General features: G+C 40.6%; 5 protein-coding genes across 5 annotated transcripts; 4 read left to right on the top strand and 1 right to left on the bottom strand.

The window, feature by feature from the left end:
- Window positions 1–4,962: 4,962 nt before the first annotated feature.
- LOC311491835 (L-threonyl-[L-threonyl-carrier protein] 4-chlorinase-like) lies at window positions 4,963–6,465 on the top strand (the record flags this gene model as incomplete). Its single annotated transcript, XM_084549874.1, has 6 exons — window positions 4,963–5,092; window positions 5,335–5,596; window positions 5,673–5,764; window positions 5,955–6,094; window positions 6,186–6,290; window positions 6,379–6,465. 6 exons carry the CDS (start codon window positions 4,963–4,965, stop codon window positions 6,463–6,465), a joined length of 816 nt encoding a protein of 271 aa, XP_084406000.1.
- Window positions 6,466–10,336: 3,871 nt separating this feature from the next.
- On the top strand, window positions 10,337–12,533 carry LOC311491284 (L-threonyl-[L-threonyl-carrier protein] 4-chlorinase-like). The gene is made up of 6 exons (XM_084549187.1): window positions 10,337–10,859; window positions 11,102–11,363; window positions 11,440–11,531; window positions 11,721–11,860; window positions 11,952–12,056; window positions 12,145–12,533. Exons 1-6 carry the CDS (start codon window positions 10,730–10,732, stop codon window positions 12,229–12,231), a joined length of 816 nt encoding a protein of 271 aa, XP_084405313.1. The 5' UTR covers window positions 10,337–10,729; the 3' UTR covers window positions 12,232–12,533.
- Window positions 12,534–16,457: 3,924 nt separating this feature from the next.
- LOC311491764 (L-threonyl-[L-threonyl-carrier protein] 4-chlorinase-like) lies at window positions 16,458–18,145 on the top strand. Its single transcript, XM_084549786.1, has 6 exons — window positions 16,458–16,714; window positions 16,957–17,218; window positions 17,295–17,386; window positions 17,577–17,716; window positions 17,807–17,911; window positions 18,000–18,145. The coding sequence occupies exons 1-6, from the start codon at window positions 16,585–16,587 to the stop codon at window positions 18,084–18,086; spliced, it is 816 nt and encodes a 271-aa protein (XP_084405912.1). The 5' UTR covers window positions 16,458–16,584; the 3' UTR covers window positions 18,087–18,145.
- Window positions 18,146–18,999: 854 nt separating this feature from the next.
- LOC311491674 (glutamine amidotransferase-like class 1 domain-containing protein 3, mitochondrial) lies at window positions 19,000–20,830 on the bottom strand. Its single transcript, XM_084549659.1, has 5 exons — window positions 20,675–20,830; window positions 19,997–20,109; window positions 19,707–19,878; window positions 19,417–19,618; window positions 19,000–19,323 (listed from the first exon to the last, which is right to left on the bottom strand). Exons 2-5 carry the CDS (start codon window positions 20,102–20,104, stop codon window positions 19,131–19,133), a joined length of 675 nt encoding a protein of 224 aa, XP_084405785.1. The 5' UTR covers window positions 20,105–20,109; window positions 20,675–20,830; the 3' UTR covers window positions 19,000–19,130.
- Window positions 20,831–20,961: 131 nt separating this feature from the next.
- Window positions 20,962–25,228, top strand: LOC311491834 (uncharacterized protein; the record flags this gene model as incomplete). Its single annotated transcript, XM_084549873.1, has 9 exons — window positions 20,962–21,016; window positions 21,543–21,656; window positions 21,744–23,420; window positions 23,514–23,613; window positions 23,692–23,840; window positions 23,922–24,034; window positions 24,126–24,215; window positions 24,295–24,417; window positions 24,529–25,228. The coding sequence occupies 9 exons, from the start codon at window positions 20,962–20,964 to the stop codon at window positions 24,751–24,753; spliced, it is 2,646 nt and encodes an 881-aa protein (XP_084405999.1). The 3' UTR covers window positions 24,754–25,228.
- Between the last annotated feature and the right edge of the window lie 222 nt (window positions 25,229–25,450).

Here is a 25,450-nt window from a genome sequence, read left to right as displayed (position 1 = left end):
ATGACAGTAAAAAAAAAAAATCCCAATAAATCCCAATGCAATTTTTGTATTTGTTGATGTAAAATCTTCAAATGCAAAGCAACTTCTGAGTATAGCATTAACTACTCTACTGTCTCCATACCTGTCTGCAGGTTTTCTCTATGAGTCTGGTCTCTGGATGCTGATCAGCTCCTCTGTGGCAGACAATATATACTGCACTGGCCACCTTCTGGAAACACCTCTCCCTGCGTCAGCGACTAAATATTTTTCCACGTACTAAAAGCATTTCACCTGTGACCTTATTTCTCTTTAACTAAATAAAAAAATGAAAACCCATGACTTCATGACACTGACCTTTGGTCTGATTTCTCCTTTTGTATTGCTGTGCAATCCAGGTGTGTTTGGTCATTTAAAGGAGTTTTTTTAGTTCGGAAATAGGAAACCTTTTCTTTTCAGGGGGCCTCTGTCAGACCGAGGTTATTTCTATTTATAGGTATCACGTCACACTTTACCATCAGGAAAGACTACATTGCTGCTGCAACAGAGGAATTTCCCAGTTTGGGATTAATAAAGAAACTATCTATCTATCTATCTATGTTCTATGCTTCGTCACCAACTAATCTTGGCGCGGCCGTTTGTTTTGGAATTACTCCAGATGATCCAATGGATTATCAGTTCACAGAAACTTATTCTTAATTTATAACTTACTAGATTCATTTTCCCAGTAAGCACAACCTCATGTTCTTTTCTTTCATAGAAACTCAGGGAGTGATGGAACGATGACTCGTCACAGGACAATGGCTTATTGTATGATGTGGGTGATGAGAGGGAGAGGACGGCTGATTAAAGAATCAATCAGAGAAGTCACTGACAGTCTCCTTTTATTATATGGATTTCCGCCAACCATTAACTCGATGACTAAACGAACGAATATGAAAACAATCTCAAAAACTTATTTATAACATACCCTTTATGTCAGCTGTTTTAATATAAATAGGAAGAGGAAGTCTTAGAAAACTATTCACTGAAATTCACAGAAAATTAGCATTACTAGGGCAACTCGACCCAAGACCTTTAATATAAAGACAGGAATCTTTGGTGATCTGTTAAGTCAGAGAAAATCATTTACAGAGGGAAAACCCTGATCAGCCGGTGGTCGCCTCTGCTGACTGATGACCCGTGAGGATCAGTGACCAGGAACCAACAGTAGCGGTAAAGAGTTCAGCTTCCTTAGGAGGAGGAGCAAACTGCTTCATAACAAAACATTTCTTGAGAATGACCATTACCACTACTTCCTCATCTGGCTGGTAGTGTTAGATGGCATCTGACATCAGACATTTTGTTGTACAGTTGAATGCGTGGTGAGTTGAAACCAAAATATTAAATAGAATTCAAAGAACAGTATAAATGAGAAATAATGACTCTAAAAAATTATAAAAAATAACATGGAACAAATGTTGGTTTGCTGGTTCTGCATAAAACCAAATACCTAACATAAGCGATGTGTTAGCTTTATTAAATATATATAACTATCAGTGTTGGTGAATGTTTCTGTTGGAGTTATTCAACCATATAGTAAATACTGTAGTATAATATCCCTTTTACTTCCTCTGCTTTGCTGATTTCCTAGATGAGTGTCACTACAAATCACTGCATGTGAGTTTCTTATCGTCCCTGTACTTCACTGGTAACATTGGTTCAGATCAGGATCACAGAAAAAACAGATGTGGTAAACCTTTCAGCTTCTTTCAGAGTAACAGCAAACATGGGTGATTCACTGCTATGTGGCAGCATTTCTTTAGAATGACCTCACATCACTACTTCCTCATCTGACTGTCTGATGTCACGTTTGACCAGTGTAATAAAAGTATAAACAGTAAACACTTTTATTGAGAAATATTGAGAAAAATTTAAAAATACATGTAGAAAGTCTGGTTTGAAACATATTGGATTATTATTAAAAATAAGTATGTACTAATGTTGGCAAGTTGCTTCTGTTTGCAAATGAAGACTGTAAATAGAGTTTGATTTGACTTCATCTGCTTTGCTGCTTATCCCACTGTGGCATAAATACAGGATTATCTTTATTTTTACCTGAAACTCTTAATTTTCATCAGGCTTGTTGATGTTTTTCCTCTCCCTCTGAATCTCACTCCGACTCTTTGTCTCTGCTCGGGTGCTTGGGGCAGAGTGGGTGGTGCCGTTTCCTTTTCTCTCCACTCTGCGTCCTCTTGTCTCCCCCTAGCAGACGATGCTCGTTATTGCAGCGGTGGATGAGCACGGGGTCCTTGTTCTGAGGGGATTTCTGCAGCAGCAGACGCTGCAGCATCTGTTTGTCTGACCGCTCTCTCCTGAAGTCATCCTCGTAAACCTTGAGCTGCAAACCGAGACACAGCAGAATCAATCAATCAATCAATCAATCAATCTTTATTTATAAAGCACTTTAAAAACAACGAGGTTGGCCAAAGTGCTGTACACAGACATGAGAATATAAAAACACAAAGAAAGATTAAAACAGGATTTAAATCATAAAACCAATCAAACCACGTAAACAATAAGAACTAACATCTCATGCTGAGTTAAAAGCCAAAGAGAAAAAATGTGTTTTAAGGGAGGATTTAAAATGAGGAAGACAGTCGGCCTGTCTAATGTGCAATGGCAAGTTGTTCCACAGTTTGGGGCCAGCAACTGCAAAGGCCCGGTCACCTCTCATTTTCCTTTTTGTCTTTGGGACAACCAACAGTGACTGATCTGCCGACCTAAGAGAGCGTGAGGGAGTGTACGGCTGGAGCAGTTCGGACAGATACTGAGGAGCGAGGCCATGAATACATTTGAATACAAATAAAAGAATCAGACAAACGAGTTTCCAGTTCCAAGCTCATTCATTGGATTCACCCACATAATTTGCCAACATCATTTGGAGATGTGTATCAGTGAAAATATCTTTAATTTACTCATAAACCTTGAGCTGTAGCAATGTCACAAATACACAAAGTAGAAGGATAAATTAGATTCAAGTTATGGAAAAAGGCATTTAGGGAGCTGCTCAGAGTGGATTCACTCTTTTGTCAGTTATTTCAACGTGGAGCAGTTAAAATATCTCACACTATACAATGTTTAAATTGCTACACAATTATTCATGCAGTACACTCTTCATATCAAATCAATTCAATAGACCCAGAATTGAATAATAATAATTTAGTGGAGTCTCTTCTCCTGTTCCACAGCACAAATCAGAATATTTCCACCACCATGCAACCAGGAGTTGGCGATGATTTTGGCACTTGCTTCTCAGGTGATGTTGATTTGTTCACTTCACTCATTGACATCTATAATAACACCACAGGTAAGCCTTCCTGAAATACCTGTCAAGTCATTAGATTCAGTTGAGGCTTTACAAAGCTCCATTTATTGAAATGCCTAGCCTGAGAAGGGTGCCCAAATATTTCATTTCCCCGATCTGTTTTCAATTAAATTATTTCATGTCAAACATCAACAGCACGTGCTGGTGTAACTTCCGTAAGCTTCACTGCTACTGCCAGTGAAGAAATCTGTGAAACATCAAGTTAATGTGGAGAGTGATTGCTAACACACACAGACACCGTCCGTCATCCTCAAATTTAGACCTCGCTCAGTTTTCAGAAAAGGAAGCCTGTTTGAACACAGCTCATCATCTCGCTCCACTGCTCTTTGTAAGTCAAATAAATACAGTGGTACTCTCTTTTATGACTGGTTTTTAATGAAGTGTTTCATTTGCCAAGCAGAATGAAACAAACCGATTTCTATGATGATATTCTTTTAAATGGAAAACAGAGTGAATTAGAAAATAGAAGCAATGATACTGGAAGACAGCCTATAATAACAGTTATGAGAAAGAGAAGATTAAAAGTTAAAATGTTGTCCATTAGTATAAAAGGAGACCGTCAGTGACTCCTGTTATTGATTCTTTACTCAGCCGTCCTCTCTCTCTCATCACACACATCATACAATAAGCCATTGTCCTATGACGAGTCCTCATTCCTTCACTCCCCGAGTTTCTATGAAAGAAAAGAACAATATTAGGCGGTGAGGTTGAGCTGACAGGAGTTGGAATCTACTGGATTATCTGGACTGATTTCAAAACAAACAGCTGCACCAAAAAATAGTTTCACTTGTGATAAACCATAGAATATGTTTCCTGATGGTAAAGTGTGACGTGAGACCTATAAATAGAGATAACCTCGTTCTGACAGAGGCCCCCTGAAAAGAACAGGTTTCATGTTTCCTGACTAAGAAAACTCCTTCAAATGACCAAACACACCTGGATTGCACAAGAATACAAAAGGAGCCAGTGTCATGAAGTCATGGGTTTTTATTTTTTATTTAATTCTTAGTACGTGGAAAAATTTTGAAGCTGCGAATTTAAGTTGGGAGAGGAGTTTCCAGAAGGAGGTCAGTGCAGTATATAATGTCTGCCACAGAAGAGCTGGTCAGTATCCAGAGACCAGACTCATAGAGAAGAACTGCAGTCTGGTATGGAGACAGTTTAAATCGTCATAATTTATACTCACAGGTTTTAATGTAACTGTTTTTACTGTTTTTTTTTCCACTTAGACAATAAAAAGGCTTTAAGAACGTTTTACATCTCTGCAGGATGAGTGCACAACTGTTTTCAGAGGTCTTTTCAATAACAAGTATGATGTTGGACTCATTTAACATAGACAATAAAGTTGATTCATGCCGGTAATCCTTTAAGATTATACTGGTCTTGACGGACAGGAGGAACAAGGTGTAACTCAGAGTTAAACATAGCGCGTTGTTCCCATCAGATCCGGTGGGCAGGGTTTGACTTATATAAATATCACCACATAGCACTGAGCTGTGACATACTTAAACTCTGCTTTCTCTTTCTTTTCTACTCCTTAACCTCCATCACAAACAGTCTCCTTATTCTGTTTAGAAGCAGTGAGCCTGAGGAATCAGCAGAGAACCAGACTAATAGAGATGACTACATCTGCAGCTAAACTACAGGAGAGCTACAACCAGCAGGGCTTCCTCTCACCACTACCTGTACTGAATGAGACGGAGCTGAGGGAGGCCAGAGAGGCCTTTTCTGTGCTGGAGAAGGAGTTTGGTAAGTAGCACAGATGAACGTGAGGAGGACGGGGTAAGGGGAATAAAAGGACAGAGACCTGTGAGGAACTTGATGAAAATAGTTTGGATTTTTATCTGTACATTTATTTAATGCCAGTCCTAAAAACAGAGTGTCAATCTTTTACTTTGTTCCTCATCAGACTAACTGAGGATTAAAAATACTTGCTGTGGTTTAAATGTTGCACTACAACAGGTGTCTTATGTGTTTCCTTGCACCTCCAGGTGAAGACTACACTCAGTACAGCCTCCACAATGTTCACCTCCAGTATCCGTGGGTGATGGGTCTGACCAAACACCCTCGTGTCCTGCAAGTGGTCCAAGCCGTCCTGGGCCCTGACGTCATCCTGCTGGACTCCCGCTTCATCTGTAAATATCCAGCACTCAAAGCAGCCGACATCCAGGAGAAGGAAGAGAACCAAACCAAAACTGACGTGGATGTTGGAGAAAGTGGACTTCCATACGTTGCCTGGCATCAGGATCTGAGGTAGGTCTAAATCTGTAAAGGCAGCTGTGTTGTTTTGTTTCTCTTTGTTTTGTCTAAATGTAATTGTTGTGTTCAGGTACTGGGGTATTGATGGCGGCCCTGTTCTGTCCGTGTGGCTCGCTTTAGATGACTCACAAAAAGAAAACGGCGCCCTTCAGGTCATCCCAGGTACCTAAGCTGCTTTTATGCCTTTTATGCAAAATTATGGCCGAGACTACAGTTCTACTTCAGCCTCAGCTCAAAATAATTATATTTTCCATTGACTTCCACCAATAACTACAAGTTATTTGAGCTGAATAAAACTGCATATATAAAATGTACTTTCTGAAATGAACACAGTTGAACTTTGTGTCTGTAGGAAGCCACTGCTCTGGCATGCTGCCCCATCGCCACGCCAGCCGCCCTGGAAACATGCTGTCAGTCAACCAGGAGATCCCAGAGGAGCTGGTGCAGGCAGATCAAGCTGTGTTTTGTCCTCTGTTAGCTGGACAGATGTCTGTGAGTCTGCCTCTAGGTTAAAGTCATATGTTTATGAACACTTCAGATGATAATATAAGGTTTAATAACGTATGAAACTGTTTGAATGTAGATTCATGATGGACTCCTCGTCCATGCAAGTGATGCCAACACCTCTCAGAAGAGGCGCTGTGGGTTAGTGATCCGATATGTTCCCACCTGTGCGTACCCCATAGAGGTGAGATAAACACTTCTTCTGTGTGGGTTATACAGTTAGTGCGTCACAACCGAATTGTGTACTGAGCTCGTGTTTTTAATGGTTTCAGGATCCTGATCGTCCCAGGAAATTCCGTGCAGCAATGTTGGCTTGTGGAACGGACCAGTTCAATCACTTCACCAACAAGAGCACATGAATGCTGACTGGAGTCTCGCAGGAATAGTCAATGTTACACTTTGAAATGAGGGAAAATGCCTATTCTTTGCTTATGAAATGAATTTATTAAATATGCACTTATTGGCTAATATTGACCTGTTTTAATAAATTGTTGCTTTAATGGGAACATTTTGTTGTGCCGTACACAGATTGAACTGGACTGTTGTATAAAGCTTTAAATAAATGTGAAAATACAAATTAATTTGACTGATTCAAGACTTTTTCTTGGTCTATTAAATTCATGGTTCACTAGACCGCCATAAATTCACTCTATACGGTATAACTATGTTTTTCCTTAGCCAAAGAATATCTTGACGTCAGGCATTTACCATTACAAATGTGATTCACACAAAAAACTGTAGAGCAATGTACGCTTTGAACGTTACAGTGAAACATTGCACAAGAATACAAAAGGAGCCAGTGTCATGAAGTCATGGGTTTTTATTTTTTATTTAATTCTTAATACGTGGAAAAATTTTGAAGCTGCGAATTTAAGTTGGGAGAGGAGTTTCCAGAAGGAGGTCAGTGCAGTATATAATGTCTGCCACAGAAGAGCTGGTCAGTATCCAGAGACCAGACTCATAGAGAAGAACTGCAGTCTGGTATGGAGACAGTTTAAATCGTCATAATTTATACTCACAGGTTTTAATGTAACTGTTTTTACTGTTTTTTTTTACTGTTTCTGACCAAACACCCTCTTGTCCTGCAAGTGGTCCAAGCCACTTGAATATTAAATAGAATTCAAAGAACAGTATAAATGAGAAATAATGACTCTAAAAAATTATAAAAAATAACATGGAAGAAATGTTGGTTTGCTGGTTCTGCATAAAACCAAATACCTAACCTAAGCGATGTGTTAGCTTTATTAAATATATATAACTATCAGTGTTGGTGAATGTTTCTGTTGGAGTTATTCAACCATATAGTAAATACTGTAGTATAATATCCCTTTTACTTCCTCTGCTTTGCTGATTTCCTAGATGAGTGTCACTACAAATCACTGCATGTGAGTTTCTTATCGTCCCTGTACTTCACTAGTAACATTGGTTCAGATCAGGATCACAGAAAAAACAGATGTGGTAAACCTTTCAGCTTCCTTCAGAGTAACAGCAAACATGGGTGATTCACTGCTATGTGGCAGCATTTCTTTAGAATGACCTCACATCACTACTTCCTCATCTGACTGTCTGATGTCACGTTTGACCAGTGTAATAAAAGTATAAACAGTAAACACTTTTATTGAGAAATACTGAGAAAAATTTAAAAATACATGTAGAAAGTCTGGTTTGAAACATATTGGATTATTATTAAAAATAAGTATGTACTAATGTTGGCAAGTTGCTTCTGTTTGCAAATGAAGACTGTAAATAGAGTTTGATTTGACTTCATCTGCTTTGCTGCTTATCCCACTGTGGCATAAATACAGGATTATCTTTATTTTTACCTGAAACTCTTAATTTTCATCAGGCTTGTTGATGTTTTTCCTCTCCCTCTGAATCTCAGTCCGACTCTTTGTCTCTGCTCGGGTGCTTGGGGCAGAGTGGGTGGTGCTGTTTCCTTTTCTCTCCACTCTGCGTCCTCTTGTCTCCCCCTAGCAGACGATGCTCGTTATTGCAGCGGTGGATGAGCACGGGGTCCTGCAAACCGAGACACAGCAGAATCAATCAATCAATCAATCAATCAATCTTTATTTATAAAGCACTTTAAAAACAACGAGGTTGGCCAAAGTGCTGTACACAGACATGAGAATATAAAAACACAAAGAAAGATTAAAACAGGATTTAAATCATAAAACCAATCAAACCACGTAAACAATAAGAACTAACATCTCATGCTGAGTTAAAAGCCAAAGAGAAAAAATGTGTTTTAAGGGAGGATTTAAAATGAGGAAGACAGTCGGCCTGTCTAATGTGCAATGGCAAGTTGTTCCACAGTTTGGGGCCAGCAACTGCAAAGGCCCGGTCACCTCTCATTTTCCTTTTTGTCTTTGGGACAACCAACAGTGACTGATCTGCCGACCTAAGAGAGCGTGAGGGAGTGTACGGCTGGAGCAGTTCGGACAGATACTGAGGAGCGAGGCCATGAATACATTTGAATACAAATAAAAGAATCAGACAAACGAGTTTCCAGTTCCAAGCTCATTCATTGGATTCACCCACATAATTTGCCAACATCATTTGGAGATGTGTATCAGTGAAAATATCTTTAATTTACTCATAAACCTTGAGCTGTAGCAATGTCACAAATACACAAAGTAGAAGGATAAATTAGATTCAAGTTATGGAAAAAGGCATTTAGGGAGCCGCTCAGAGTGGATTCACTCTTTTGTCAGTTATTTCAACGTGGAGCAGTTAAAATATCTCACACTATACAATGTTTAAATTGCTACACAATTATTCATGCAGTACACTCTTCATATCAAATCAATTCAATAGACCCAGAATTGAATAATAATAATTTAGTGGAGTCTCTTCTCCTGTTCCACAGCACAAATCAGAATATTTCCACCACCATGCAACCAGGAGTTGGCGATGATTTTGGCACTTGCTTCTCAGGTGATGTTGATTTGTTCACTTCACTCATTGACATCTATAATAACACCACAGGTAAGCCTTCCTGAAATACCTGTCAAGTCGTTAGATTCAGTTGAGGCTTTACAAAGCTCCATTTATTGAAATGCCTAGCCTGAGAAGGGTGCCCAAATATTTCATTTCCCCGATCTGTTTTCAATTAAATTATTTCATGTCAAACATCAACAGCACGTGCTGGTGTAACTTCCGTAAGCTTCACTGCTACTGCCAGTGAAGAAATCTGTGAAACATCAAGTTAATGTGGAGAGTGATTGCTAACACACACAGACACCGTCCGTCATCCTCAAATTTAAACCTCGCTCAGTTTTCAGAAAAGGAAGCCTGTTTGAACACAGCTCATCATCTCGCTCCACTGCTCTTTGTAAGTCAAATAAATACAGTGGTACTCTCTTTTATGACTGGTTTTTAATGAAGTGTTTCATTTGCCAAGCAGAATGAAACAAACCGATTTCTATGATGATATTCTTTTAAATGGAAAACAGAGTGAATTAGAAAATAGAAGCAATGATACTGGAAGACAGCCTATAATAACAGTTATGAGAAAGAGAAGATTAAAAGTTAAAATGTTGTCCATTAGTATAAAAGGAGACCGTCAGTGACTCCTGTTATTGATTCTTTACTCAGCCGTCCTCTCTCTCTCATCACACACATCATACAATAAGCCATTGTCCTATGACGAGTCCTCATTCCTTCACTCCCCGAGTTTCTATGAAATAAAAGAACAATATGAGGCGGTGAGGTTGAGCTGACAGGAGTTGGAATCTACTGGATTATCTGGACTGATTTCAAAACAAACAGCTGCACCAAAAAATAGTTTCACTTGTGATAAACCATAGAATATGTTTCCTGATGGTAAAGTGTGACGTGAGACCTATAAATAGAGATAACCTCGTTCTGACAGAGGCCCCCTGAAAAGAACAGGTTTCATGTTTCCTGACTAAGAAAACTCCTTCAAATGACCAAACACACCTGGATTGCACAAGAATACAAAAGGAGCCAGTGTCATGAAGTCATGGGTTTTTATTTTTTATTTAATTCTTAGTACGTGGAAAAATTTTGAAGCTGCGAATTTAAGTTGGGAGAGGAGTTTCCAGAAGGAGGTCAGTGCAGTATATAATGTCTGCCACAGAGGAGCTGGTCAGTATCCAGAGACCAGACTCGTAGAGAAGAACTGCAGTCTGGTATGGAGACAGTTTAAATCGTCATAATTTATACTCACAGGTTTTAATGTAACTGTTTTTACTGTTTTTTTTTTCCACTTAGACAATAAAAAGGCTTTAAGAACGTTTTACATCTCTGCAGGATGAGTGCACAACTGTTTTCAGAGGTCTTTTCAATAACAAGTATGATGTTGGACTCATTTAACATAGACAATAAAGTTGATTCATGCCGGTAATCCTTTAAGATTATACTGGTCTTGACGGACAGGAGGAACAAGGTGTAACTCAGAGTTAAACATAGCGCGTTGTTCCCATCAGATCCGGTGGGCAGGGTTTGACTTATATAAATATCACCACATAGCACTGAGCTGTGACATACTTAAACTCTGCTTTCTCTTTCTTTTCTACTCCTTAACCTCCATCACAAACAGTCTCCTTATTCTGTTTAGAAGCAGTGAGCCTGAGGAATCAGCAGAGAACCAGACTAATAGAGATGACTACATCTGCAGCTAAACTACAGGAGAGCTACAACCAGCAGGGCTTCCTCTCACCACTGCCTGTACTGAATGAGACGGAGCTGAGGGAGGCCAGAGAGGCCTTTTCTGTGCTGGAGAAGGAGTTTGGTAAGTAGCACAGATGAACGCGAGGAGGACGAGGGAAGGGAAATAAAAGGACAGAGACCTGTGAGGAACTTGATGAAAATAGTTTGGATTTTTATCTGTACATTTATTTAATGCCAGTCCTAAAAACAGAGTGTCAATCTTTTACTTTGTTCCTCATCAGACTAACTGAGGATTAAAAATACTTGCTGTGGTTTAAATGTTGCACTACAACAGGTGTCTTATGTGTTTCCTTGCACCTCCAGGTGAAGACTACACTCAGTACAGCCTCCACAATGTTCACCTCCAGTATCCGTGGGTGATGGGTCTGACCAAACACCCTCGTGTCCTGCAAGTGGTCCAAGCCGTCCTGGGCCCTGACGTCATCCTGCTGGACTCCCGCTTCATCTGTAAATATCCAGCACTCAAAGCAGCCGACATCCAGGAGAAGGAAGAGAACCAAACCAAAGCTGAGGTGGATGTTGGAGAAAGTGGACTTCCATACGTGGCCTGGCATCAGGATCTGAGGTAGGTCTAACTCTGTAAAGGCAGCTGTGTTGTTTTGTTTCTCTTTGTTTTGTCTAAATGTAATTGTTGCATTCAGGTACTGGGGTATTGATGGCGGCCCTGTTCTGTCTGTGTGGCTCGCTTTAGATGACTCACAAAAAGAAAACGGCGCCCTTCAGGTCATCCCAGGTACCTAAGCTGCTTTTATGCCTTTTATGCAAAATTATGTCCGAGACTACAGTTCTGCTTCAGCCTCAGCTCAAATAATTATATTTTCCATTGACTTCCACCAATAACTACAAGTTATTTGAGTTGAATAAAACTGCATATATAAAATGTACTTTCTGAAATCAGCACAGTTGAACTTTGTGTCTGTAGGAAGCCACTGCTCTGGCATGCTGCCCCATCGCCACGCCAGCCGCCCTGGAAACATGCTGTCAGTCAACCAGGAGATCCCAGAGGAGCTGGTGCAGGCAGATCAAGCTGTGTTTTGTCCTCTGTTAGCTGGACAGATGTCTGTGAGTCTGCCTCTAGGTTAAAGTCATATGTTTATGAACACTTCAGATGATAATATAAGGTTTAATAACGTATGAAACTGTTTGAATGTAGATTCATGATGGACTCCTCGTCCATGCAAGTGATGCCAACACCTCTCAGAAGAGGCGCTGTGGGTTAGTGATCCGATATGTTCCCACCTGTGCGTACCCCATAGAGGTGAGATAAACACTTCTTCTGTGAGGGTTATACAGTTAGTGCGTCACAACCGAATTGTGTACTGAGCTCGTGTTTTTAATGGTTTCAGGATCCTGATCGTCCCAGGAAATTCCGTGCAGCAATGTTGGCTTGTGGAACGGACCAGTTCAATCACTTCACCAACAAGAGCACATGAATGCTGACTGGAGTCTCGCAGGAATAGTCAATGTTACACTTTGAAATGAGGGAAAATGCCTATTCTTTGCTTATGAAATGAATTTATTAAAAATGCACTTATTGGCTAATATTGACCTGTTTTAATAAATTGTTGCTTTAATGGGAACATTTTGTTGTGCCGTACACAGATTGAACTGGACTGTTGTATAAAGCTTTAAATAAATGTGAAAATACAAATTAATTTGACTGATTCAAGACTTTTTCTTGGTCTATTAAATTCATGGTTCACTAGACCGCCATAAATTCACTCTATACGGTATAACTATGTTTTTCCTTAGCCAAAGAATATCTTGACGTCAGGCATTTACCATTACAAATGTGATTCATACAAAAAACTGTAGAGCAATGTACGCTTTGAACGTTACAGTGAAACATTGCACAAGAATACAAAAGGAGCCAGTGTCATGAAGTCATGGGTTTTTATTTTTTATTTAATTCTTAATACGTGGAAAAATTTTGAAGCTGCGAATTTAAGTTGGGAGAGGAGTTTCCAGAAGGAGGTCAGTGCAGTATATAATGTCTGCCACAGAAGAGCTGGTCAGTATCCAGAGACCAGACTCATAGAGAAGAACTGCAGTCTGGTATGGAGACAGTTTAAATCGTCATAATTTATACTCACAGGTTTTAATGTAACTGTTTTTACTGTTTTTTTTTACTGTTTCTGACCAAACACCCTCGTGTCCTGCAAGTGGTCCAAGCCACTTGAATATTAAATAGAATTCAAAGAACAGTATAAATGAGAAATAATGACTCTAAAAAATTATAAAAAATAACATGGAACAAATGTTGGTTTGCTGGTTCTGCATAAAACCAAATACCTAACCTAAGCGATGTGTTAGCTTCATTAAATATATATAACTATCAGTGTTGGTGAATGTTTCTGTTGGAGTTATTCAACCATATAGTAAATACTGTAGTATAATATCCCTTTTACTTCCTCTGCTTTGCTGATTTCCTAGATGAGTGTCACTACAAATCACTGCATGTGAGTTTCTTATCGTCCCTGTACTTCACTAGTAACATTGGTTCAGATCAGGATCACAGAAAAAACAGATGTGGTAAACCTTTCAGCTTCTTTCAGAGTAACAGCAAACATGGGTGATTCACTGCTATGTGGCAGCATTTCTTTAGAATGACCTCACATCACTACTTCCTCATCTGACTGTCTGATGTCACGTTTGACCAGTGTAATAAAAGTATAAACAGTAAACACTTTTATTGAGAAATACTGAGAAAAATTTAAAAATACATGTAGAAAGTCTGGTTTGAAACATATTGGATTATTATTAAAAATAAGTATGTACTAATGTTGGCAAGTTGCTTCTGTTTGCAAATGAAGACTGTAAATAGAGTTTGATTTGACTTCATCTGCTTTGCTGCTTATCCCACTGTGGCATAAATACAGGATTATCTTTATTTTTACCTGAAACTCTTAATTTTCATCAGGCTTGTTGATGTTTTTCCTCTCCCTCTGAATCTCAGTCCGACTCTTTGTCTCTGCTCGGGTGCTTGGGGCAGAGTGGGTGGTGCTGTTTCCTTTTCTCTCCACTCTGCGTCCTCTTGTCTCCCCCTAGCAGACGATGCTCGTTATTGCAGCGGTGGATGAGCACGGGGTCCTTGTTCTGAGGGGATTTCTGCAGCAGCAGACGCTGCAGCATCTGTTTGTCTGACCGCTCTCTCCTGAAGTCATCCTCGTAAACCTTGAGCTGCAAACCGAGACACAGCAGAATCAATCAATCAATCAATCAATCAATCTTTATTTATAAAGCACTTTAAAAACAACGAGGTTGGCCAAAGTGCTGTACACAGACATGAGAATATAAAAACACAAAGAAAGATTAAAACAGGATTTAAATCATAAAACCAATCAAACCACGTAAACAATAAGAACTAACATCTCATGCTGAGTTAAAAGCCAAAGAGAAAAAATGTGTTTTAAGGGAGGATTTAAAATGAGGAAGACAGTCGGCCTGTCTAATGTGCAATGGCAAGTTGTTCCACAGTTTGGGGCCAGCAACTGCAAAGGCCCGGTCACCTCTCATTTTCCTTTTTGTCTTTGGGACAACCAACAGTGACTGATCTGCCGACCTAAGAGAGCGTGAGGGAGTGTACGGCTGGAGCAGTTCGGACAGATACTGAGGAGCGAGGCCATGAATACATTTGAATACAAATAAAAGAATCAGACAAACGAGTTTCCAGTTCCAAGCTCATTCATTGGATTCACCCACATAATTTGCCAACATCATTTGGAGATGTGTATCAGTGAAAATATCTTTAATTTACTCATAAACCTTGAGCTGTAGCAATGTCACAAATACACAAAGTAGAAGGATATATTAGATTCAATTTATGGAAAAAGGCATTTAGGGAGCCGCTCAGAGTGGATTCACTCTTTTGTCAGTTATTTCAACGTGGAGCAGTTAAAATATCTCACACTATACAATGTTTAAATTGCTACACAATTACTCATGCAGTACACTCTTCATATCAAATCAATTCAATAGACCCAGAATTGAATAATAATAATTTAGTGGAGTCTCTTCTCCTGTTCCACAGCACAAATCAGAATATTTCCACCACCATGCAACCAGGAGTTGGCGATGATTTTGGCACTTGCTTCTCAGGTGATGTTGATTTGTTCACTTCACTCATTGACATCTATAATAACACCACAGGTAAGCCTTCCTGAAATACCTGTCAAGTCATTAGATTCAGTTGAGGCTTTACAAAGCTCCATTTATTGAAATGCCTAGCCTGAGAAGGGTGCCCAAATATTTCATTTCCCCGATCTGTTTTCAATTAAATTATTTCATGTCAAACATCAACAGCACGTGCTGGTGTAACTTCCGTAAGCTTCACTGCTACTGCCAGTGAAGAAATCTGTGAAACATCAAGTTAATGTGGAGAGTGATTGCTAACACACACAGATACCGTCCGTCATCCTCAAATTTAGACCTCGCTCAGTTTTCAGAAAAGGAAGCCTGTTTGAACACAGCTCATCATCTCGCTCCACTGCTCTTTGTAAGTCAAATAAATACAGTGGTACTCTCTTTTATGACTGGTTTTTAATGAAGTGTTTCATTTGCCAAGCAGAATGAAACAAACCGATTTCTATGATGATATTCTTTTAAATGGAAAACAGAGTGAATTAGAAAATAGAAGCAATGATACTGGAAGACAGCCTATAATAACAGTTATGAGAAAGAGAAGATTAAAAGTTAAAATGTTGTCCATTAGTATAAAAGGAGACCGTCAGTGACTCCTGTTATTGATTCTTTACTCAGCCGTCCTCTCTCTCTCATCACACACATCATACAATAAGCCATTGTCCTATGACGAGTCCTCATTCCTTCACTCCCCGAGTTTCTATGAAAGAAAAGAACAATATGAGGCGGTGAGGTTGAGCTGACAGGAGTTGGAATCTACTGGATTATCTGGACTGATTTCAAAACAAACAGCTGCACCAAAAAATAGTTTCACTTGTGATAAACCATAGAATATGTTTCCTGATGGTAAAGTGTGACGTGAGACCTATAAATAGAGATAACCTCGTTCTGACAGAGGCCCCCTGAAAAGAACAGGTTTCATGTTTCCTGACTAAGAAAACTCCTTCAAATGACCAAACACACCTGGATTGCACAAGAATACAAAAGGAGCCAGTGTCATGAAGTCATGGGTTTTTATTTTTTATGTAATTCTTAGTACGTGGAAAAATTTTGAAGCTGCGAATTTAAGTTGGGAGAGGAGTTTCCAGAAGGAGGTCAGTGCAGTATATAATGTCTGCCACAGAGGAGCTGGTCAGTATCCAGAGACCAGACTCGTAGAGAATAACTGCAGTCTGGTATGGAGACAGTTTAAATCGTCATAATTTATACTCACAGGTTTTAATGTAACTGTTTTTACTGTTTTTTTTTCCACTTAGACAATAAAAAGGCTTTAAGAACGTTTTACATCTCTGCAGGATGAGTGCACAACTGTTTTCAGAGGTCTTTTCAATAACAAGTATGATGTTGGACTCATTTAACATAGACAATAAAGTTGATTCATGCCGGTAATCCTTTAAGATTATACTGGTCTTGACATACAGGAGGAACAAGGTGTAACTCAGAGTTAAACATAGCGCGTTGTTCCCATCAGATCCGGTGGGCAGGGTTTGACTTACATAAATATCACCACATAGCACTGAGCTGTGACATACTTAAACTCTGCTTTCTCTTTCTTTTCTACTCCTTAACCTCCATCACAAACAGTCTCCTTATTCTGTTTAGAAGCAGTGAGCCTGAGGAATCAGCAGAGAACCAGACTAACAGAGATGACTACATCTGCAGCTAAACTACAGGAGAGCTACAACCAGCAGGGCTTCCTCTCACCACTGCCTGTACTGAATGAGACGGAGCTGAGGGAGGCCAGAGAGGCCTTTTCTGTGCTGGAGAAGGAGTTTGGTAAGTAGCACAGATGAACGTGAGGAGGACGAGGGAAGGGAAATAAAAGGACAGAGACCTGTGAGGAACTTGATGAAAATAGTTTGGATTTTTATCTGTACATTTATTTAATGCCAGTCCTAAAAACAGAGTGTCAATCTTTTACTTTGTTCCTCATCAGACTAACTGAGGATTAAAAATACTTGCTGTGGTTTAAATGTTGCACTACAACAGGTGTCTTATGTGTTTCCTTGCACCTCCAGGTGAAGACTACACTCAGTACAGCCTCCACAATGTTCACCTCCAGTATCCGTGGGTGATGGGTCTGACCAAACACCCTCGTGTCCTGCAAGTGGTCCAAGCCGTCCTGGGCCCTGACGTCATCCTGCTGGACTCCCGCTTCATCTGTAAATATCCAGCACTCAAAGCAGCCGACATCCAGGAGAAGGAAGAGAACCAAACCAAAGCTGACGTGGATGTTGGAGAAAGTGGACTTCCATACGTGGCCTGGCATCAGGATCTGAGGTAGGTCTAACTCTGTAAAGGCAGCTGTGTTGTTTTGTTTCTCTTTGTTTTGTCTAAATGTAATTGTTGCATTCAGGTACTGGGGTATTGATGGCGGCCCTGTTCTGTCTGTGTGGCTCGCTTTAGATGACTCACAAAAAGAAAACGGCGCCCTTCAGGTCATCCCAGGTACCTAAGCTGCTTTTACGCCTTTTATGCAAAATTATGGCCGAGACTACAGTTCTACTTCAGCCTCAGCTCAAAATAATTATATTTTCCATTGACTTCCACCTATAACTACAAGTTATTTGAGCTGAATAAAACTGCATATATAAAATGTACTTTCTGAAATCAACACAGTTGAACTTTGTGTCTGTAGGAAGCCACTGCTCTGGCATGCTGCCCCATCGCCACGCCAACCGCCCTGGAAACATGCTGTCAGTCAACCAGGAGATCCCAGAGGAGCTGGTGCAGGCAGATCAAGCTGTGTTTTGTCCTCTGTTAGCTGGACAGATGTCTGTGAGTATATCTCTAGGTTAAGTCATATGTTCATGAACACTTCAGATGATAATATAAGGTTTAATAACGTATGAAACTGTTTGAATGTAGATTCATGATGGACTCCTCGTCCATGCAAGTGATGCCAACACCTCTCAGAAGAGGCGCTGTGGGTTAGTGATCCGATATGTTCCCACCTGTGCGTACCCCATAGAGGTGAGATAAACACTTCTTCTGTGTGGGTTATACAGTTAGTGCGTCACAACCGAATTGTGTACTGAGCTCGTGTTTTTAATGGTTTCAGGATCCTGATCGTCCCAGGAAATTCCGTGCAGCAATGTTGGCTTGTGGAACGGACCAGTTCAATCACTTCACCAACAAGAGCACATGAATGCTGACTGGAGTCTCGCAGGAATAGTCAATGTTACACTTTGAAATGAGGGAAAATGCCTATTCTTTGCTTATGAAATGAATTTATTAAAAATGCACTTATTGTCCTGTTTTAATAAATTGTTGCTTTAATGGGAACATTTTGTTGTGCCGTACACAGATTGAACTGGACTGTTGTATAAAGCTTTAAATAAATGTGAAAATACAAATTAATTTGACTGATTCAAGACTTTTTCTTGGTCTGTTAAATTCATGGTTCACTAGACCGCCATAAATTCACTCTATACGGTATAACTATGTTTTTCCTTAGCCAAAGAATATCTTGACGTCAGGCATTTACCATTACAAATGTGATTCACACAAAAAACTGTAGAGCAATGTACGCTTTGAACCTTACAGTGAAACATTTTCCTGTTTTGGGACCCAATATTAATTGTTTAAATCATTGGCTGGCATGTTTTTACCTGCGAATGCACAAAAGACTCTCACACCCATTTTAAAATACAGAGAATATAATAATATATATGTATGGGAAACAGGTGGGACATTTCAAAAATTCTGAGATGATAGTGTTGAAACTAACACTGATACCACTGACTGAAAGTCCAGTGAAAGTCTGTGTGTGAAATATGCTAAAAACAGTTCAAAATATCCCATTACTTAATAAAAATAAAATAAAATAAAATAAAATAAAATAAAAACTTATCACCAAGGCAGAAGAAAGTCTTGTGGTTACAAAAGGACTTTGAATATGGATTGTACTCTATTATTGTCTTCTCTGTGTAAAACAATCCGTCTCTTTCAGGTTAAACCCAAACAATATGTTATTAATTGTCTGTATTATAATGTATCTGTGGCTTATTGAATGCCCTTCTATTTTGTGTAAAGGAAAACAATAAATGCATATTTGTAATTTGTATGATAGAATTTATTTATTTCTCAATACATTACCAAATTAACTCTCAGAAAAAAGTGAGATAACAACATTGTGTTGAATACAGATTAGGTATATCAAACTCCAATAAATACACACATGAAACTCTTATTAGGCCAATTTCAGAGTCTCCTCAACCATGACACCTACTCCATCAAACACTTCATGAATGGGAGCGTTGCACATGAAGGCACAGGTGGTGACCAGCTTGTTTTTGACATCAACGTGAGCTTCAGTAATGTCTTTGTTGACATACTTGCAGCCCATCTCCCTCATAACGCCTGCTGTACCTGCATACGGCCACCTGAAGACGAAAAGAAAAGGGAAGGTTTCAGCTTTTGATTTGATTTTACTCAGTCTTCAGTCACATCTGAAGATGGTAATTTATCTCACTCACATTTCACACTGCTTGTCCTGCCCCACGGTGACCTCACAGCCGGGCAGGAGCTTGGCAGCCAGGACGGGGGAGATGCAGCACATGCCCAGAGGCTTTCCAGCTTTGTGGAAATCTTTGATGAGCTTCTCTAGCTGTGGATTGACGGTGCAGTCCTTATTCTTCACAGCCCAGTCACTCAGGTTCTTGGCCACACCGAAGCCCCCTGAATGAACAGCATTCATTTAGAACATCACAGAAAAGAAGAGAACCACCCAGAGTTTAATAGGTGGGATTACTTATGGTAAACTTACCTGGGATGATGACAGCATCAAACGCTGACACATCGAACTCGTCCAGATCAGTCACGTCACCCCTGGCGATGCGGGCACTTTCCTGCAGGATGTTTCTCTTCTCCTCCGTAGGTTTCCCCTCGCAGTGGTTCACAACATGCATCTGATCGGAGTTTGGAGCAAACATCTTCACCTGAAACCAGACATTAGTTCAACAATCAGCATCAGATTAGCCTCAGCATTTAAGGGATCTGTTGAGACCTGCCATTAAATCCCTGGTTTTTCACTTCTCTTCTTTTAGGTGCTCTTACTTTTGCTCCAGCGCGACTCAGGTGGACGAGGACGGCCGAGGCCTCATGGATCTCTGTGCCATCATAAACTCCACAGCCTGACAGAATGACTGCAACGCGCTTTGCCATGATTCCTGCAAAACAAACACACACACACAGCACTTGTTTATATAGACTTTACAAACCGTTAAACAGTCTAGATTAGATACAGCTTTTTCCTCGTACTTGTTTCACATTAAACGCAAAAAATAACAAAAAAAAAGAACTGATCCTCACAGGCCTGTTCCACGTTTACACTAAACATTTATAAAGCCAGGTGAGAGAAAGGTCTTAGTAAGACCCGCTGCCAGGTAACAGTTGACACCTGGAAACCGATACAGGTTTGACAGGGTTGAGTCTGCAGTGAGAAACTCAGCTCTAAGTAATTAATACTACTCTTTAAGTTATAAGAGCCGTTTAATAACACAGCAATTCCTTCTAACGTTAACTGTACTACTCACAGCTTAAAAGTGTTGCCTAAACTCAGTGCGTTTGTTCTTAACATTGCGGAAAAGCTCGCTTTTAGACAGCGGAAGGTGTGTACGCCACTGTGCGCCTTTACTTGTAGGTTGAAAAAAAGCTTGCGTATTGAATCTGTATTTCGTTAAAAACTTCTTATTCTCTCTTTTTCGTAGAGGCAATAGGAATAGATGTGCTCACCTTGAGAGGGTATTGTAGTGCAGGCGTCCCGGTTGAAGACAGTGTCAAGTCGAGCTCTCCGGCGGACGTGTGACGGTTAGGCGGTGAAGCTGAGCGCTTATATCCCGGTCTGCCTCTCCTGCCTCCACCCTCCTGTCTCCACCCTCCTGCTCGTATCATGGAGCTTAAAGGTATCCAGGAGTTTCCCAGGCAAGTTGCAGCTTGACCTATCAGGTTTCACCTGCGTGCTGGCGTCACAGCGCCTTTTAAAAAGGCCCAGCCTCGCGCCGTCCGGAGGTAGAGCTACGATGGCCCCGCAACGATCGCTGTACGTGTCCGTCGGCATCCTGAGCATCTCTGGTGGTAAGACGCACTTCTTTACCGGAGATACGCCTTTGTTACTTCATTTTATCACCACGTATCCTCGTGAATTTTATCAAGTGAACATAGTGGCGTATAAAGTGACATTTTTTCTGTATTTTGTGTAAATTAAAAAACTTAAAGGGTGTCATCACTGGTGTCAGAAAGCAACTCCGTACGGATTAAAAATTACATGTCACGAAAATAAAGAGACGCAGCCTCGTAGTTTAATATTGTTTGCCATGTTTATTTTCCCAGATTTATTTCTAATTTCATACCCATGCTCAGATGATCCGTACAAAATAAATAATTAGCTGTAGGCTACAAGATCGCCAGAAAATTTAAACATTCCAAGTGTCTCTTCTTTTTCTTTATTCAGTTTTTACATTTTTATTTTTTATTGTTTCGTTTTTATTATTGATTATTTTGGTTTCAAAAGTAATTTAAAACAGCTCTAGTTGCTTTCTTTTAAATGCTTGGTATTCCTGTGACCTGGACCAGGATATTGACTTTTCGTTTCGACTTGTAGGTTCCCTCCTGCTTTTGGTGAACAATTACCCCATCTCTCCTGAAAATGACTTCATCCCCCAAACTGCGCTGGGGATTCTGCTCCTCATCGCTGCAGCCATTCTGGCATATGCTGGTTTGTGTTTATTTAAAAGTATTCCTGTATTTGTATTTGCACCTAGATCTGAGTCATCTCCCTGACCATGCCTTGTTTCTCTTCTAGGTGTCTCTCACAGCCTGTCCAACACCCGGCTGTTTTCCACTCTGTGCCTGACGATCTCTGGTCTGTGGTGTGGCTCTGGTCTGGTGTACATCCTGGTGGGACAGAGGGTGCTGAAGCCTACAGAGCTCAGAGCCGCTCTGGTCCCTGGCCTGGCAGCATTCGCATTAGCCCTGTTCATCATCGCTGTTGCTGCAGTGGTGTCTAAGAAAGCAGTTCTGTTTCTTATAGCTATCGGCATTTCCTTTGCCTGTGCCCATCAGATCGCTGGTCTGTCAGCTGCAGGTTTTGGTCAGTCTGCCACGGCTGCTAACTACTTACTTGTCTGTCTGGTGTGTGTTTACTTTGGATTTGGACGTCTGCTGTCCATGATCACTCATGGTAAAGTGGAACCTCCAGGGACAGTCCTGAAGAAAAAAGAGGAGCTGACAACAGAGCAGAAACAGGGGTCCAATGATTTAGTGTCAGTAGGTTTGGTGATGAACTTGTTATCGGCCTGTGTAATAGTCTGTCCTCTGTTAGGCGTGGTCCCTCAACTCTTTGTGGGTCATGTTCCTTGGCTGTGGACAGCTGGAGTCTTCCAGCTAGGCATGTGTATCCTCTTTTACAGACATATGGACACACTAGCTGCCACTTTCTATGGTTTCACAGCCCTGTTGAAATTTGCTGAGGGTTACACAGCTTTATTATCATTTTACTCCATTCAGCCTTACTCCCCAGTCCCCTTCCCTGTTGTCTTCTCTGTGCTTTTCTTTGTCCTGGCTCTGTTCAGCTGTCAGAAAGGCTTGCTGGAGGGGTTCTACCAGTTATTCTTCACAGCTTATTGCATTGCCATTGCAGCTCATCCTCAAGGCTTCTTCCAAGGAGGCACTCAGGGTGTACAGGGAGCTATATTTGTGATTTCTGCAATCATGCTCTTTGTTACGACATTCAACATGGTCTCCAGTACCATGATTCCCATAGGCCAGGGATATTTCAAGGCTTTGTTCAGCAGGACGCAGAGATTTACTCTCAGAGCACACAATAAAGAACTTCACACTCCTCACCTGGGCTACTCGAGATATGCAGACGCAGAGGCGTTAGGTCACGCCTGCAACGTGCTGGCTGCATTTGCCGTCACGGCCACAATTGGTGCCAGAAATCCTCTGTCCGTGTTGGTTCTCCCCTGGGTGGTAATGGCTGGTGGGACCCTGCAGCTGTTGTGTGGTTCAGTGGCTTTCGCTCGGGGTAAAACCTTTGAGAGCACAGTATTTTATCTGTACGGGGTGATGTGGATAGTGTGGGGATTGACACGATATGGCGGCCTGTACGGTGAAACCAGAGGCTTTCATCTGGCTGTTGGGATCATTAGCTTCATGCTGTTCAACGTTTTAGTGACTGTTGCAGCTCTGTTTCTGAATGTGGCCTGGTTTGTCTACGCATTCACCTTCCAGCTCATACTAATCAGCTTCCTGCTGGATGCAGTAGGTGCACTGCCTTTTGGTTATGACATAGGAGTCACCATAATCTTTGGCCTTGTCAGTTTTTATTGTTTCTTGGCACACATTTTCAACGGCACGTTCCAGTCCCCCCAGATCCCATTAGGAAAACCGATAGTCAAGATGAGTGGGGTGGGGGGAGGGGCAGATGTCTGTCCACATCTACCAGCCCGCAAGGTCACATCAGTCCTTCAGATTGCAGGTGAGATTCAAGACAGTGACTTTGATTTCTGAAATAAATACTTGTTTATTTACCTTTTAAAAGTTAACTTTTTCCCTTTTTTTTGTCAAACAGACATCATGAAGAATGGCGGCATTTGCGGAATGCCTACTGACACCGTCTATGTGCTGGTGGCCGCTTGCAACCGGCCGGACGCAGTGGTTAAAGCTTTCAAGTGAGTTTCATGTCTCACACACGTTCCTGCATTCATTTATTGCTTTCATATTCTGACCTTTGTCACTGTTTCTTCCAGGGTGAAGAAACAGGCACAGGACCGACCCATGTCCATGTGGATCTCCTCCATCAAGCAGCTGGAGCCGGTGCGACACCTGCTGAGCCCTCTGCTCCTGGACTTCATGGAGGCTGCGTGGCCGTCATCCATTAGCATGGTCATACCCAGAGGTGGGTGTAAGACTCTGTGGGTGTGTCTGATGCCTGTTGAGGCTTTCATGAGCATCATACTGTATTTCTTGTGTCATGCAGGACCCTGGATGGACACCTTTGGTTTGGGAGATGCTGCCATACATATAGGGACTCCACAAAGCATTGCCATCAGAAATCCAGACTGTGCTGTAGCCACGCATCTCATCAGTCTGGTATGGAACATGAATATTAATCTGAATGTCTTAAATTTATTGAAGATCAATCACCAGACCCTTCAATGCAACTGTTTTCTTATGTTTTCAGGTGGGGCCCATTGCTGTAACCTCAGCCAACCCCACAGGAGAGGCAGACACAACTCACCATAACCAAGTGTTCGCCAAGCTAGGAGACAAGGTAATGACAATGATTCAGTGTAATTAAAAATATGAAGGACATGAATATGAAGTGAACTGTATCTTCATTGGTTGCTTAGGTGGATGGAGTGTTATGTGATGGACCCTCCCCAGAGAACATTGCATCCACTGTGGTTGACTGCACCAAGATTGAAACTGGACACATTGGCTTCTTCAGAGTGGGTCTCATTCCCAAGTCCAAGGTAATGGAAGTATTCTTTATGTTCATTCTTATTAAAAAGTTGTTTCATTGGGTATATGTTCACATTGGCCACTTCTTTTAATCCCTGCTTTTTTTTCTTTGTGCTTTCAAGGTTCTTGAAATCTTTGAGGAGGTCCAGAGGCGTCACAGGCAGGGACAGACAAATCCTGGGTTTGAACCTGACATGCATTCAGAGAGGCAGCCAGAAGAAAGCATATCTGAAGAAGACAGCATATCTGGAGAAGATGGAATATCAGAGTCAGATAGAAGAAGTGAAAACTCAACACCAGCCACTGTTACACCAGGACACAGTCCAGTCCTTAGAAATGGCTCATAGTATCAATGTATTTCTGAAGCTTATATATAAGAATGAAATCTGAAACACACTGATGTGTTTATCAAGAGTCTTTGTTTACTTGATGAGTTGAATGTACATTGTGTATTATGTGTGATTGACAAGCCGGTTCTCATGCACATAATTTAGTTTTTATATCTTTATAGATGGAATTAGTTGAATTTACTGTATAAACTAAAATAAAAAGAATGTATTATTAATTTATATTAAATAACATGAAGGCACTTTGTATGTTTTAAGGCATTACATTGATATACACTTCTACCAGTGTCAAAGAAAATGTGTTATGTCCAATTAAAATTATCCAGTGAAGCATGTCTTGTGCCCTGGATCAGCTGCTGTTTTAAAATTTTTGCTCTTTATTGCCTTTTGACAATTGCCATCATGTTTGATGAATGTTTCATAAACCTTTTTCAAATATTAACTCATGATATCTAAGCAAAAGAGAAGTTCTGCCATATTACTTAGACATTTTGGCTAAAATAAGTTGTTCAGACATGTTACTGAGTCTCATTTTATGCACAAATGATATAACTGCTTCTGATAGCAGTTATATACAAAGCATCAATAAATTCACACACACACACAGTGTATCATGCTTCAGAGCTTTTCCTATCGTGTTGGAAAAGCTCACAATGGAGCCAACAATGTGAGTCTCCTGACAGTTTTTACCATTTAA

Source organism: Chelon labrosus (assembly GCF_963514085.1).
Source record: "Chelon labrosus genome assembly, chromosome: 8".
NCBI lineage: Eukaryota > Metazoa > Chordata > Actinopteri > Mugiliformes > Mugilidae > Chelon > Chelon labrosus.
Note: the sequence above shows the minus strand (reverse complement) of the source record. Positions and strands in the feature narration are given on the sequence as shown.